Raw genomic sequence first — 17319 nt, forward strand, 5'->3', positions numbered from 1 at the left:
ATTATAATGTCGTTGGTGCAATTTACCCCTTCCTGCTAAGTTGTACAACTGTTTCCATCTAAGTACGCGCACTTACTCTCTAACTCATATGTCAGGGCATAGTTGTCAGGTTATTACAAGAGCTAATGTCAACGCACTTATGACAAAGTAGTTATTATTTAAATTAACCTTCTAAGAATTTAGCGGACTGTGCCGTAGCATTCTAGACAAAATTTTAGACATGAAATTATACAGTGTGGATGGTCCATGAGTAATGAATGAAACTAATCTAGCCAGAGAAGCACAAGGAGAAAATAGACGCTTTAAGAGTCCTCCCTGCTTTGTTCTGGAGTTGGTAAAGTGGAATTTTTATGACGGAAATAAAATGGCAACGAAAATATAGTTTGGGATCAGAGATGCTGTAAATCTTATGATTAGTAATATTATTTTATGCTTTCCCAACTATGAAAATTGTATTAGTTATTTAATCAAATAAATCAACTCAATAAATGTTGCTACTTGCCACTTTTTAACACCTTTCATTGAAGGTTCCCTGCATGCTTTATAAACATCTGTGACAGCAACCTCTTGGGTGAAAAGTGAAACCAAGACTTCATCCATGGGAAGAATTCAGCTAACATTTATGTAAACAGAGAGACATAACATGAAGAAATGATCATAACACTCTATGCAAGTCATCACTGCTGTAAAAGCAGAATATTTAATTTCAGAGTCAGGTTCAATGCCATTAGTTATATTTTCAGCCATAAGTGAAAAAAGAGGGCTAACTAGAACAAAAAGATCTGTGAAAAGATCTATGTCTCAAGAGCAAGCAGTCTACGTCCAACAAAGTCAAACAGGTTTGTGAGAAACCACAGCTAAAAAGTGGAAAAAATCTGTAATTTGGTGATTTTAGTAGTTAAAAGCTTCTATTAACACTGCTTCATTTAGAATTAAATAAGGCAGAACATACAGTGATATTGATGTTTACTTTTAAAAATATTTCATAGATGCTATACACGGCCATGGGCAAAGGAACAGTCATGTTCCACCTGAGGCTTCTTCTTTTTCCTACTCTTCTTTCTTTGGACTTATCTTGTCCCTTCAGCAACCTTCTGTGTATCACATTCACAAATTTGCTTCTTCACTTCCTCCCAATTTCATTCTATTCAATTTTAAATCTTAGTCTGTCTATTATCCCAACTATTTCTCCCATTGCCAGATGAAATGCAAGGCAGCTAACTAAAACGGAGTTCTTAGCTTTCTTTTCCAAACCTCTCTTGCTATGACAGGCAGCATTTCATCTCTTTTTAGCAGCCACATTAATTGAAGAAAATGAAGGCTGCCAGGGCAGAAGCTACTCGTCAGTGCTAGACCTTAACTAATACCATTGCTCTTCTTCAGATGGTGCTGAGACAGAAACACCCTTCCAAGGCTTCTTCTCTGTAAGGAAGTTGTTTCAGAGAGAAGATTGGCTGAATTAAATTAAAAAAAAACAATGTGATCAGGTGATCAGGCACCTCCTTATTTATCTACCCTAATACTGGCTCTGTAAATCACACCCTTCAGCTAGAAAGAAAGTCCCCAGAAAGACATAGTAGCTCTTAAAATCATCTACAATACCAAAGAGGTGATGCAAAAAAGCCTGAGTTATCTCTCGCTTCTCTTTGGCATTTTGCATCCCAAGTTACTTATTATTGCAGGACAGGAATGAGTCACGAGTTGTAAGTACACCAAAATTCCTCGTGCCAAAGAACTTACATGGCAATCTACATAATCAAATGCCTCAAGAAAACATGTTTATTTATTTTAAAATATTATCAGGCCTTACAATTTCATGAAAACTTACATTTTTTGTAAATGCATGAAATTAATAATAGTTTTACAGTGAAGGAATCATGAAAACCTTCACGACATGAATTTTTTTACATTGGTAGTAATCAGTTTCTCTTTTGATCTGTGTGAGAAGCATGAGGAAAAGCAACACAGTGCAATCAGTATTATATACAGGACATTATTCTGCAGTCAGATTTAAAGCACTCATATAAATCTTTTTATCAATAGAACTGTGAATTATAACTTATTTCAAAGAGGAAGATATACAAATAGTGGATACTTTGCTTAAAATCAAATATACAAAGAAATTAATGGCAATGGTGAGTCACTACTTTGAAAGCACATATGTCCATTATATGGACACTGTATCAGTATGCTATTAAAATAAAATTTTAAAAGTCCTTATTTCTGTTGAGATCTGAGATGTCAAGAATGTTTATGGTTTAAAAATAATCTTAGTCTTTTTTACAGAAGTTTTCTAATGCTGATCATAGAATAATTTGATGATGATGATGTGCAACCAAGCTACAGAGGACGATATGCAGAGAAAAATAACTAACATTATTTATTTTTAGCTTATACCCACTTCTGCAGCATTATTCAAAATTTGTAATTGTGCTGCGTATGAATACTCCTAGGATGAGATCAGCATGTAAATAAAATTGAACTGTACTGTATCAGACAGTACAGGAAAGGTAAAATTTAAAAAAAGGCAAATTAGCAGTATTTGTCCTTTCACTTCGAATAGGGACATGAATTATTAACTGGAATGTCCTTAACCACATATGTAGTACTCTTCTGTATAGTGACAGTTTTAAACAAATATTTGGCTACTGCTCTAAACCTGGGATTTATGTATTTCCAGAAAGACATAATCCTAACTGTTCATCAGTTTTATGCAGGCACACAACGTTATCTGCTTAATTTCAGTCCTAAGGAAACACCCTTCTTCAGATTTTACATCTCAGACTGCAAGATCACTGATTACATACTATTTATTCAAGTCCAAGGTAAAGTTAGAAGATAAATTAATTTCTGTAAACTCACAAATCTACTGTTTTCTTTTTCTGTAAAAATGACATATGAAGCACTTAAACAGAAGTTCTTCACTTTCTGATGTACACTGCAACTTGTTCTTTGCTTTTTTCCCCCAGAGGCTTAAAATCTGCTGAAAGCAAGTGCAGGGACATAACAGCACATTTTGCTGCCATCTGGGAGACCTGGACTTAAGAAAGATCTTGGTTCTCTTTTTTCCTCAGCCAATAAAGACAAAGCATGTGAAAACGGGGGAAAAAAATCTGTATGTATTAGATGGGCCTGTCTGCTGAACTGTGGAGGTGCAATGATGAAAAATAGTTTGAATCCATCAGGAAAACCTACTGAATTATTCAGTTCTTTCTTCTACTTGAGGCAGGTTCACCTCTTCTTTTTACAGCAGTGACCCAATCCAGTTTCAAGGAACTCAAGTCAAAGCCTTGATCCCACTTTGCAGATGCTACCTAACACTTCTGTAACACTCCCAGAATAACCTGGCTTTATTGTTGCCACACAAGGAACTGGGAAGCAGAGCCAATTCTGTAGCACAGAATGTCCAACGTGTGACTTCGGTGCAATCTAACCCTACACTAACACAGACTAGAGTCAGGCAGTTTGGAGATGGAAAAAAGGAAGAAGAAAAAAAGATAACATGGAGAAGGAGCAGGTGATGTGACAGTCAAAACCAGAAGTGAGCAATAAAGGTCCATGCTGGGGTGGATACATCAGAGACCCTGAACCGATAAAGAGAAATCAGCCCTACACAGCAACCAGGAGCCAATGAAGGATGAACAAACAGGAAAGGAAGCAGGGGAGAGGGAGAAGAAATCAGAATAAGGAAGATCCTGACCTAGCAACACCTGAAACAACACGGCATCAAGAGCAAGAACAAGGACCTGAGAGCACCACCAGAACCCAGACCCCTGTGGTGGCCTGCAAGGACTGATCGCCTCTGCTCCACTGCCGTTTTGCTCGCTTAGAGCAGATTCTAAGTAAATTTATGCTGTCCCACAGTCTCTGCTACCGAAGGCACAGACGTTGGGTGACTGGTGACCTGGCGTCACTCTGCTCGTGCTTTCGAGTTTTGCAGGAAGCCGGTACGCCTCTTTGCCCTCACGTTGGGAATTCCCTTGCCTTTAAGCACTCGTTGGTGAGCAGACCATGATACCTCAACAAACGGCCCAAGCTGATGGGAGCTCATGAGCAGCCCTCTGCTGCTGAGCAAAGCTGCAAGGGCCAAATTTTACCTTGTTTGCATGTGCAACGTCAGAGGATTTCAGTAAGTTACACGTATGATCTCACTTACCTACCTGACATTACCCAGTCACATATTACCACATATTCATGAATTTTTCTCTAATGTTGGCATCAATAACTTATATAATGCTAAAGCCAGAATTTGCCCCATTGTTAGAAACCTGCTTAGCTTTTATTAGTCCTCATTCACTATCCTCCCAGCTCATGGTCAGATTTCCTGGAAGAGAACTGCAAGTCAATTCCACTTCCACAAAAGGATAATGACAAGATACATTAATTCATAACATAACGGACCTTGCCAAATCAAAAGGGAAACTGAAACATCTCTGATTATTCCAAAATGGCAAAGGAGTGGGAGATGGGTCAGTTGGTTCCTGAGATACATTCTCCCAATAAAGGTTAAAAAAAATCACTCTAAGCTTATGAAGATGTACTTTAAGTCCTTGTAACAAATATGGCAAAAGTTAAATAAATGGGCTGTCTTCTCACAGGAAATTACCCTGTTCACCACCAAGCAGAATGTTAAGAAATCCAAGTTTCTTCCCTGCAGCGGGATAATGAACCCATATCATTCCATTTATCATAATGAAGAAGCACCTAAAAAGTAAGTTACTCTTCAGGGGGGCTCCTCTCTCCACATTTGCATATAATATGTAGCCACAGTTTGTTAGTGTATACTCTCAGTTTCAATGATATCATAATTTGATATATGATATGATATATATTACATATAATCTTATGCGATTATGATATTATATAACTGATATTCTTCTAATATATTAAATCTGTTAACTGTCATTTCCTGCTTATTGACATAACCTCAAGAAGAAGAAAAACACTTTATAGTTGTGAGAAATATAAAGCTCCTAGCTTTCCTTCCACAAAGGCTATTTCCTACCTGAAGGAGGAGGTCAGAGGCTGGCTTGACTCTCTGCTGGAAAAGCACACTTAACGTTCGATTCTGTTGTTCCAAATCAAAAACTCTCGTTTTCAGCTTTAGGCATTCCTCCCTCAGATCCTGCAGCACAAGGGAAAATAGGAAGATTAGAAAGAAGGTAACAGAAGCACTTAAAAAAAGCTTTATGTAATGCCAGGTATCAAGAAGAAACAAATATACAACTTCTAAAATAGCATAAATCAGAAAAATGTGCTACTTTATTTTCTCTGTTTTTTTGATCATCACAGGATAACATTAAAAAACCTTGTAATGAGAAATATAAGTTACATGAGACATCCTATTGGAATGTTCTATCGGTATAAAAAGTGACTTTACTAGCAATGTGTTTCATTTTGTAGCCACACTGACACAAGCAGAAAACAGCAATTAAGATATGAATATTTTAAGGAGCATAAGCTATGGAAAAAGCATAAGCTACAGCATACCAGGAAGACGTGCAAAGAGGTACTGTGCCTTCAAGGTACTCTTCTGAAGTCTGACTCCCTCCCTGCTTTTCCTGGAATAACTAGCTCAGCAATGCTGGCTGGTATGCTGTAGACAGTTTACATCTTCTCCAGCACAACTAGTCACTGCAGAGGTGGCCAGACCATGGTAAAACATCCATGCACCTCTAAATTCAGTTGCAAATATGATCTTGACTGCCATTTCCAATATGAGGTACCAAAAGGCCTTAAAATAGTCCATTAGAAGCAGAGAGAACATGTAAAACCTCTGCATCTTAAGGCACATGACCTTACTGCCTAAACTGAAAGATGCACGTCTTTCAGCCAAGGCTAAGCCAGGTTCATCATAAGCAACCCAGTAATGGCCTTTAGATATAGCAAAAAAATATAAAAAAACCCTTTATTTCTGACTTCAGTGGAAGACCTGCTTTTCCTGGACACTTGAAGGAATACAGGATTCTCTCAGAAGGAGGATTTTGGAAACACAAAGCAAAATTTGACCCTTAGCCTTTCCACATAATATGTGCAGTTGTCCATTTTGCGGTATGAGAGCTTCATAAATCAGGAAGAGCTGTTTCCTAATAAAGCTTACATATAAAAACAAACAGTTGTAACCATAAATATTCCTAGAAACATTTTTTAAAAACCTCCAAAACACTTTTCCACATTCCTTTAAATTTAGGACAGTTGCTAGCCAGTGCCTAGCTGATTTTACTTTCCACCATACAAAGGTGGAGAAACAGGCCCCTGGATTCCCATATGCTGTTCTGTCAATACCATTATCAACGTAACAACCTAACAATATGAGAAAACAACTCAGAGGTGGAAATTATAGCCAGACATAGTCTAAATTCTTGCCTACAGTAGCTCTGGTCTCCTCTGTAATGAGCACCGAGCTTATAAGAGGTGAACACATGATAAAATAAGCTCATCCTGAAAATTTCAGAAAATTTTAAATATTTTCTTATGAACATACTATGTATCAAGCTTTAAGATACTACTGGATTAATAGTTATTTTCTCCAGACACTTTCTCATTTTAATATTTAAGTGGCTGTCAGGCTGTCCAAATTAAATGGCTACAGCATTCCAACATGACAAGAAAAAATAAATTGAATTTGATGTTTTGTGAACACCTAAAGCTTTAGTTCTGTCAGTGAGACCTCTCTCATCTCTGGCCTTACACGAGGCTATCTCTATTAGGAAACTACAAGCATCAAGACTCATCATTATCTGCCTTTCACAAATAATCAGAGAATTTAAAACAGAGCCCTAGCTGTTACAACAATGTTTAATGGTTCAACCCCACTAAGTGCACTGAAAGGGAAAAATGATTCACGGAAGCTGACAGCATAGAAAAAAATTGCAATCTTCGCAACGCCTCTGCGCAAAACTTTCCTATCTTACAGTTTTACAACCATAAGATTTATGTTTCTCAAACTTTAGACTTTCTGCTAAAACATGAAATATAAGAAAGTAAATTACCAGCCCAGATGCTATAAACCGTGCCAATGGTAACACTGCTCATAGCACAGAGCCGAAAAGTGGAACATGAAGGTAGGAGTATTCTGGTAAAATGAAGTCTCAGCTTAGAATGTTAAAATCCTAAAATTACCAATCAATGCAACTAGCAAATGTCTGAAGCATCTAATTCCACTCCTGTGCGCAAAATGACCAGATATTAAGAAAATAATCTCATAAATATCTCAGGTATTGCTAGGTCTCACTACAGTAATAACTGAGCCTCTCTCTATTCTTCCTTTTTCTTCTTGAGTATCAGACTTATACTTCCCCAAAATGGGTCTCAGTGCCAGAAATACTAGAGGTTCCAGAAATATGCTGTTTTTCCTCTGAATGTGCTTTCTCTGTTTTAAGACTTAGTTCAGTTCTTTTTTAAAAAAAATTGATGAGAAAGAAGAAATAACTTTCCTACAGAACCCAGAGTAGAAGAGACCCAGTGTTCTCCTGAAAACCCTCCTGTGCAGGAGGGTAGCATGCAAAGTGCAGATCCACAGATCATAAAACAATTTCATTAAGTGCTGTAACTCAAATTTCAAACCCTTATCTGGGTCTTATATAGAAGAAAAAAGAAAAAGAAAAATCTAATGCCCAGCAGTCCTGTCATCTTACCCTGGTATGAGAAGTCTTTCAGTGAAGGGGGAAAGAATGGATGCTTCCGGTAAGTATTACAGCATATGGGTTTGCCTCAAATAATTTTTTTTTCTGACTTCTTAATTTCCCAGAGGAAAAATTTTCTATTAGTAAGTGGTAGAAGATCCATACAATTTTGCTACATAAAATGGCGAAATTTTGCTGTGTGGCTAATTCAGTACAAATCACAATTTCATACAGTTTCTCCATAGTCCCAGTAAAAAAAAAACCACTCTCACATTAGAGAAATTTTATATGCATTGTAACAAATGATAAACTTGAAAACTGCACATTTAGGCCTGTAATTCCATCGCAAGGTTTCCATGACATTGATAAATCATTCAAACTTTGCTCACTCAATTTGTGTCACCAAAATCCCTCAGTGGAATCACAGTCTTTCCACATGCTGGTGAGTACACAGTGCTTTATTCGTCACATCACACTATGTACTTAATTTAAACCATAATTAGTCCTTGAGGGACAATTTCAAATTCACAGTAAAGCCTATGCAGTGTGCGCTACTGTACAGAATCACTCTTCTCGATTTTCTGAAAGCTCCCTGCTTTTCTTCACGTCTCGCTATGCCCCAGAGGTGTGTTATCTCACTGTGGCATGACTGGCTCTGTCTTAGTGCTTAGCTGCGCCACGGTAGATTTATCTGTTTACTAGTTACTATTTGGATTCAGATATCTGCCTATTTGGGACTGGCGTGAGGAGTCCAATTTCCTCTTTATTGTATGCTATTGTCTTCCTGTCCTTTCATATAAAAGAACTTGTATCAATGGTGTCAAGAGCACTGTAACGCTTAATATTCATCAGCATTTAGAAGCGTACCCTCTTTTTTCTTTCTATGGATATTAAATTAGCTGCTATTACTCAGTAATAAGTAAGCAGCTGTTAAATCCCATCAATACTTAGTAAATCACTTTATTAAATGTATTCAAATCTGTTTTATTGCATCCATATGAACTCCTTGGTTCCTACGGGTTTGGGAGGATTCATTACTGAGAAATAAGTAGCCATCAAAATGCCTGACGCCCTTGCAAAGGGATTCAGAAAGCTCCTCCCTTCATTTAGAAAGCAACCATAATATTCCTAAACTAGAGATTAATAAATTGAGACTAACCCTCTAGCAAATCACATATGGTTTTATATTACAAAATGTAGATCAGGTTTATGTGTGTATTTATAGATGAAGAAATGCCTACATTTCTAGTTAAGCTGTATCAAAACATAGATTTGGGTTTTTTTGTTTTTTGCTAGCTGAAGTTATGTTTCGGAAAGGTGTTGCAGCAATAACTCTGGGGACGGCAGTCCTCTGATGATGCGCAGCTCATACAGCACGTGTGCATCCAGGGTCTGTGCAGAGCAACACAGCCCAGCAGCAGCACTGCCAGTTTCCCCGCATCTCAGGGTTTGCAGAAATCACCCCCATGCCACAATACTTCCAAAGGCTGCAGGATAATATCCTTTGCATGGAGTAAAGGCTCTGTTATGCAGTCAAAAAATCATGGGATCGAACGACGATACGATCATCCCTAGCCTGTGGTGGCAGCTGTGGAGCTACTCTGGGGCCAGACCTCTTGGGCGAGGAGATTTGGGGAACGTTATCAGTTCTGGATTTCAGGTGCCCCTTTGGGCTACATGTGTGCATCACCTATATCACTGGCAACTGCACCCGCGGGAGTCCCACGTCCCTCACCCATGAGTCACGTCCGCACTGCTCTGCCCTACGGCAGGAGGATACCCACGGGCAGACTTGCTAAGGACGGAGTCAGAACGGCTCCCTGCACATCTTTTAACCTACCCAGAATGGCGTAAAGTAGAAGCACAAAAAACTGGCCCAGTAAGGACCAGAGAAGGGTATCCAGCCCTCTCACCGGCACCCAGATGGCCAGATGCAACCATCGGCACCTGTTTGCTATTTACTTGGGTGCAGATGTTTATAGCCAGCAAGCTGGAGGAAGCCTTGGTGAGGGCCTGTCCCCCTTCCTGCCGGAGCCACTTGGCAGCAGAGGCTCTTGCCCTTGGCCCCTGCCCAAGCCATGCTGCGCCCGCCTCACCGCTACGTCTGCGCCTGGCCACCTGCCTCCTCCAGCCCGACCCTCATCTCCCCGCACCGGTTCCGGACCTGCCTCCTCCCTGCGGACTCACCGGGTGATCTCCGGTCTGCCTCTGACCCTCAGCACTGGCTCCGGACCTGGCGCGGACCTGGACTTGCTGCCCTGCGCCCCGGCTCCTCATCGGAGGGTCACTGCTCCAGTTGGCCCTCAGGAGAAGCCTGCCCTGGTACCTGTCTCAAAGGTGTCCTTAAAGGTTTTGGAGAGCCTCTCCCAAAAATTTATTCCAGTACTTTGCCTTTGGAAAGCTTTTGGGCTTGGGGAAGTTGTTTTTGATTATCTCAAGCGGTGCTTCAAGCTGCATGTTAAGTACATTATTTCTTGTCCTATCATTCAGCGTAGACAAAGCTGTTTATATTCTTCCTTGCAGTATCCACACTAGAAGACTGTATTTACATCCCTTTCAGCCTTGTCTTCCTAAAGCTTAGTGATCCAAAACATTTTAATAATTCCACATTCATCAAGTGTTCTAGATCTCCTGAAGGATCATTTCATGAATATTGCAGACTTCATAGCTTATTATAAATCTTTATTTACTTATTTATTTTTGCAACAAAATGACATAATTGAATCACTTTCAACTTCAAGACCATTTTTTTGTAAAATTGCTGCCCTGACCATTATTCCCAACCCTCTATCTGGGCAGCTGATTATTTCTGCTTATATGTAGTACCTTCCTTTTGTCTCTGTTAAATTCAATCCTACTTTTTTTCCAAATTGCTTCCTCATTTTGCCATGACCATTTTACATTTTACTCCTCCCGTTAGATTCTATCTGAAAACGCAGTAACCACACTATATTCAATCATTTGGAGTGTGAATGAACACTTCAGACATAACAGACCTTTACAGAAGCCTTAGTGAATCTTCTCATTTTGACAGATTTGCAACCACCCTGCACAAATTTCATCTACACAATACTTCCCTTGCTTGCCTAGGAGAATGGGGCATGAGACCATCAAAAGTTTTTTTTTAAAGACAGAATATATGATGTCTATCACTGCTTCTCAGCCCACAAGTAGAATAGCTAAATCTCTGCTCGAGATACAGTGACTTCTCTTTTATTCAGGAAAGCCCAGGCCACACCATGAAGTCTTTCCTTTCATTGAATATGTGAGTGAAAATGCCAACTACTGACTTGGATATATATATATATCTTTTTGATATCCCACAGGAATGGACTGGGGGACAGAAGTAACTCATTATGTTTAGGGAATGGAAAAAATCACCATCCAGGAAGGACTTCCAGACACTGTTTCTCAGTACAGGCAAAAATAAGAATTGGATATGGGTTCACTATGATCAAGCCTTAAAGATGTACAGTCTCACAGTATTTTATTCACTTGCATTATGAAAAAAAAACTGAATTGGGGCTTGACATGTTGCAGCTTTGGTAAGTAAATACATAAACACCATTTGAAAAATATATCCTAAATTAGAATATACATCTAAGTGAACAATAAACATCTGTAAGCTTTAAGTCATACCAAAATACCCAAATCACAACTTACCTTTTGAGTAAGTAGAGCCTGGACAACCTGATTAGCTACCTGAAATAAATAAACAAATAACATAGTTTAAGTATGTTATCATGCATGCTTATGCACAACAATACCTTCTTTTGTGACTTTACAATCCACTTTCCTTCTACAAACACCACTAATTCCAGTATTTTCATTAGATAATACTAGTAAGAGTATATAAAATCTAAGTAATTACTTCTGTGCTAGTCCTCATTTCAAAACAAACTTCTGTGTCTTAGCAATTGCAGTATGACATGACGGACATTTGCTTAACTTCTGTCATCTCTTCTTTGGATTAGATTAAAATTTCATGGTCCTATATGCAGCTGGTGTGCATCAGCATGGATTGACTGCATTCACTAGAGCTGACTTTTACCAGCTGAGGATGTAGTCCTGAATGTTTTCATGAAGTTTAATTGTTTCTTGATGCAGTATTGACAAAATGGTACATCTATCATGACAAGCAGAAACCATTAAGTGCCACAGAAAATTAAAGTACCTACTGTCATCAGAAGGTGGTTGGAAGGCATTCACACCACACAGCATAATTGACTTGAATCACATTACACAGAATTGATTAGTAGAACTATATATTCAACAGGGAATTTTTGAAGTTATTTATCTTATATATCCTTTCTAATTTATACTTGCCAAGGGAAGAAGGAGGAGCAGAAAGAGGGCCTGAGATAAGGGTTTTTTTGTTGTTGATGTCTAAACTGGATATTTCATTTTAGTGCTGCCATAATCTAATGTAATTTAATACTACACATGCACATATTATCACACAATGTGTCTGCCTATATCGTTGCTCTTGCATTTAAGCAGAGCAACCCATAAATCTCACTCCATGCACAAAGAGATAGTAGTTATGATTTCTTTGTTTTAGGCTTTCCGAAATTACAGTAAAGCACATAAGGATGTCATTTGGAAATTCAAAACTGCATTGATTCTCCTTAATCTTAGTGAATTAAAGAAAAAAAGAGACCATTCATGTGAACTGAGTCATAAGCAAAGAGCTGAAGCAAATTCATTTCTGTAAATAATTCAGTTCTGTTAGATTCAAAAGTTACATCTGATTCATATACTCATAATACCAATTTTTTTCTCCAAACTGGTCCCTAACTTTGCTTTTGCCTGTGGAACAACAGTCACATAAAATAGCTCTGTATATGATTTAACAGAAGACACAGACTAATACTACAACGATAATAACCAACAGAAATAAATATGTTACAGCTTCGGAAAACCATGTGCGTTGCCCTATAGGCTTTCAGAATCTCCCTCCGAAAGTGTTCCTTCTGGCATGTACTTTTAACGTCTGTTTGCTCTACCTGAAAATTGAACAAACCCCATCTAATACATTATTTCTTTACCTTCTGACATGAAGTTACTTTACCAAGAAGAACTAAAAAGTTCTTTGAAGTGTGTACAAGTCACTTGCAACAGAATTGCCTAGAAATTTATTCTTATAGCTTTATGTATTGCACAGAGGAGTGCAAATGGCATAATCTACCAAATGGAAAAAACTGAACTTGCTTACACATATGGGACAAATTTTCTAACTTAAGCGTGTATGAAGTTAGGTATCTAAATGAAAGTACCTGCCAGTGACCCTAGCTCCCATAGATCTCAAAAAGAAAGATACATAACTAGTTTCTTTACAAAATGGGGTTATTTCATTCTAGTTAATCTAGTGACACACAGCTCGACAAACTGAGTGTTGCTATCACCATGCAAAGATTTTCAGGTCTGTATTCTCGGCTTGCTGCAGGAACAGTGGTGGTGAGCCTCTCATGAAATAGCGTAGTAACTAAAGTAGTTTAGTAGTCCTTTAGAGGAATCATATCCAAGCTTTTGCAGTTCAAATAAGGTTGCCATTCCACTCCCACAGCCCATGTTAGTGTGCAGAAGGAAATAAATTGCTAAGCTAGCACACCTACACCATTTTTATTTACAGGTATCAAGAGACACTACAGGTATGAACAACCTAAGTCAGCACTACAAAGCTGATGATAAACTACCAAAAACTGGGGAAACGGAGACCATTGAAAGCTGAGGGACTGACTCCGTCCCGAGGTGCAGAATAGGGGAAATTCCCCTGCTTTCAGGCAGAACTGTGGCTCAAGCCCGGTAAGAAACAGGCTGCAGAATGACTCAGCCTGTGATTCACACAGTTAAACAAGAAACAGAATAGAGATGGCCTGTCCCTTAGTCTGCCGGCATGGAGTAGATGTCACTGCTTGCCCTCACACTGTCTGCCTTCCCTTTGAACTTCATATCTAAGATCTTTATGTGAGGTTTCTTTTGTGGATTACAGTAAAAGAGATAAAAGATCAAGCCTCACTTTTTCCTAACACAGTTGTGTTTACATATACATGTTATGAAGTGGTCTTAATATAAAAGATATAAAAGAATGAATCAGAGAAAAGAGACCCTAGTGTAACATCTATTATACCTTGTACGAGAACTGAGATTTTACATAACTGTGCCTTTAACATATGGTTTCATATGCACAAAGGCATTTTGAGTGTACTAAAATGAAAGCTTTTCTATTTTTCTTCAATCTTAAAGACAGAACACATTTTTAAGATGACTTTATGTTTTTCACTAGCTAATTTGATACGTATTTTATAACTTTGTAGTTTAATTCTTAAAACATCAGCAAAAATACCATCTACCCTAAGTTGCACAATTTCCTGCATATAAGTATAGTGAAGCTTGACAGAAACTTTGGTTGGCACAGTAATGTGAATAAACACGACATTACAACTTGACAATAGACTGATAGCTGAATTCCAGAATAGGAAACTAGGATTAAGCATGTTAACCTCAAACCCCAAAGGTACAATAAGACAATCCTGTTTCTTGCATTAAATTTTCTAGAGACAGAAAGTTATGGGGTGTTTTTGAAATTAAATGAGCTCTTTTCTTATTTGTGTAGTACTGGAACATTTCAATGACACTTTCTTCCAAATATTATTCCAAAGATGTTTACATATACACTTCAGAGATGGCCAATTACTTTAAAAATCAGTGAATATTTATTAAAATTCATAAAGGACACACTTCAGCTAGACCCATACTCTTTCTGGATTTCATCGCTATGAATATTTGAGTTTCACTGAATTTTACCATGAAAATGATCACAGAACATGCATTTTTTAAGTCACAAGTGCAAGCACTCACATTACAATATTAAATGAGGGGCATGAATGAGCAATGAACTATAAAAATAATTGGCTAAAGAAAAACAAAGGAGAGAAATAATGACAGTCAGGGCTTTCAAAAATCAGCTCTAATATCTTTTTGTTATGCACGGCCAGAAGAATCACGGTGGTTATTTTCTCTTCCTTTGGATGTGGGTTAATAGCTGTCAACACGTCGCTCTGTGCATAGGTGAGTGTCCTTATCATATTGCTGAAGAGGCCTCAGGGACCAAGCATGGAGGCTACCAGCAGGGTGGCCAGTTTAGGTGATGCTTGCGAGCCCTGAGCAGAGTCCTTCTGGGCCCAGGGGACAGAAGCAGTGATCTGAGGATGCTCACAGACTTCTCCCACTACTTCACCAAGTGGCGTTCTCAACCTTCATTACCTCCAGGGCCTATCAAGTATCCCAAACGCCTATGTGAGTGTTTTTCTCAAAACCCTTCTACGACTAGAAAGAAAGGCTGGGCATTAGCTTTGGAGGGAAGCATTCCTTGTGTATCAGCCCAAAAGTTCAATATACTGAACCCCAAAGACAAAATTAAAATAATGGTTGTAGCAGGCACTTAAATTCTTTGGCAGCAGGGCTAGCGATCTCAGGTCTGGACGTGACCACAGCCTCATGTTCTGAGGAACATCCCAGTTCCTTCCTTTAAACCCACCAGGTCTCCTTGGGGCAAAATGGAGCTGTAACCCAGCAGGTACACAGTTATACAGGATTCCTCTTCTCCTAAAGATTCCTGAAGAAGTCCTGAAGTATAGCCTAAACTAGGGAAGGCCTAAAGAAATTTTCACCTTGGAGAAGCGGAATTTGTGTACGGTCAGTTCTGAAGACAAGGAAGCATCAGACTTAAGAGTCATAAAGGAAAGAAATTTTCAAGTGGAAGAAGAATTTTTTTCTCATAAAAATATTCATGAAAAAGATTTTAGTTTCATAAGATCTCCAGTGAGAACCCCTGCTCGGAAAGAACTTTGTCACATGTGCTACAACCTCAGAAGCCTCTGCTTGGAACTGAAGGTTCTCACAATCATTGCCAGGGCTACTGACTAATTATATATATGTCTCATCTCCAAATCTCTTTATTTTTACTGTAATGAAGTAGGGAAGATCCTTGTTTAACCTTTGAACATGTGCTTTCCTGTGAAGCTCTCCCAACAGAATGTGCTCAGGTAGATGTTATGCTGGAACTCCTACAGAACTTGTGAATATTAAATGTGGTTTTCTTGCCTAAGTCATTGGCACCAATTTCTTCACCTCAGTGCTCAGAAAGGATGAAGTCCAAGTCTGCGTCAGGTAAGACAATGCTGGTTACAGTGTCACTGCCAAAGCACTGTGGGGGGTGAACGGGGAAGGAGAAGAAAAGACTGACACCTAGTAATGGAAAAGGACAAGAAAAGGCATTGCACACCAAACAGAAGACAAAAAAAAGGAAAAATAAAACAAACAAAAAGTAAAGCAGGAACGCACAAAACCAAATGCCATTGTCACTTCTAACCAAGAAGTACTCCCTCCTGAAAAAAGCTGTGATAGAGGCAGAAGATGGATACAGCTGTGATAATATGAAAGAACTGAAAACAGCCAACCTAATGCTCGAGACAATAAAGCTCAGAGGGTAGTTTGAAATAACTATTCATTCTTTGAACTTCAACAGCATGCAAGAAACACAGTCTTGGATCAGAAATCCATTATGTTCCTGCAAACACACAATAACAAATATATCTTCTGTCCTTGTAATCTGTATGGAGCCTGTTCTTTTGGGACTGACAGTTGTCGTGCCTTACTCATTTTCAAAATGAATTATGTAGGTAGATTTTGTCCAAGACAATCAGAAAATAGTTTTAAGTTAAATTCTGTAATTTAAACTAAAATTAATAATTACTTAATTACATACAGTTTCATCCTTATATCCAAATATGTGCAAGGATATCCAAATATCATTCCAGAGTGCACTGAGGGGAGTGACTCAGGCCAGCATTGACCAAGACTTTTTCAGTAACCCAGCGCCATAGAACAAATATGGCATAACCCAGCGGGAAGGTATATCCGCTAGTGGTTTATTCCAGTCCCCTGAGGAAAACACGCTACACTGACAAAAGTGCAGATTTCCTGATGAAAATCTGCCTAAACTAAGGGCTTCTAGTACCAGAGATGTATTGATCAGTCCAGTAACAATTGAGCAAATGCTGATCAAAAATGTAAAAAGCTGGTAATGAAGACATGAATTGTCATCTGCTACGTGCAGTTTGCACACTCACGCACTCTTTTCTTAAAGGTAGAGCTGGGAAGCCAGTGTAATAGGTTTAGGTTTGTGTCCTTGTCTTAGTTAATTTATGCTACCAGTTAGTTATGCTATTATTATTATGGCAGGGGTTGATTTCTACCCAGCAACTCTTTGATCTACTAAAAGTCTATTTCAAGCTCTGGGCTACACTGAAAAGCCTTATTTCAGGATAAATGGGAGGACTGAGTAAGCATCAGTAAATATGCTGAGAAACCTGCAAACAACAGCAGACACTGCCCAAAGTCTTGCAAGTCCAGAGCTAGACATTTCTGGAAGGTGTAAGTACAGCTAGAGGGCTCATACAATAAATGATGGGTGAATTATACGGCAGCCGTAACAGGGAGGTCTGAGCAGCAGCTGAGCTGTGTAGGAGAATGAGGGAGTCGACAGCTAGGAAAAAACAACCTGGGTATGTAACCCTAAGGGGGAGCGGAGAGACTAAATTCCCCGGATATGGACTATGGTACAGTACAAAGCATGGGGGATTTCTGGCAGCGGGAGCCACTGCCATCTGTGTTTCACTCTACAGAAAAG

The 17319-nt window shown here is 38.8% G+C and overlaps 1 protein-coding gene across 1 annotated transcript in view; it reads right to left on the reverse strand.

The window, feature by feature from the left end:
• NCKAP5 (NCK associated protein 5) overlaps nt 1–17319 on the reverse strand; it is a 388365-nt gene that overhangs the window by 83965 nt on the left and 287081 nt on the right. Inside the window, exons 9-10 of the mRNA XM_067299354.1 lie at nt 11289–11327; nt 5006–5125 (exon numbers count right to left, since the gene is read on the reverse strand). Of these exons, the coding sequence (XP_067155455.1) occupies nt 5006–5125; nt 11289–11327 (159 nt within the window). The remainder of the gene's footprint in view (nt 1–5005; nt 5126–11288; nt 11328–17319) is intronic.

The sequence above is a fragment of the Apteryx mantelli genome, chromosome 6 (assembly GCF_036417845.1).
Source record: "Apteryx mantelli isolate bAptMan1 chromosome 6, bAptMan1.hap1, whole genome shotgun sequence".
Lineage (NCBI taxonomy): Eukaryota > Metazoa > Chordata > Aves > Apterygiformes > Apterygidae > Apteryx > Apteryx mantelli.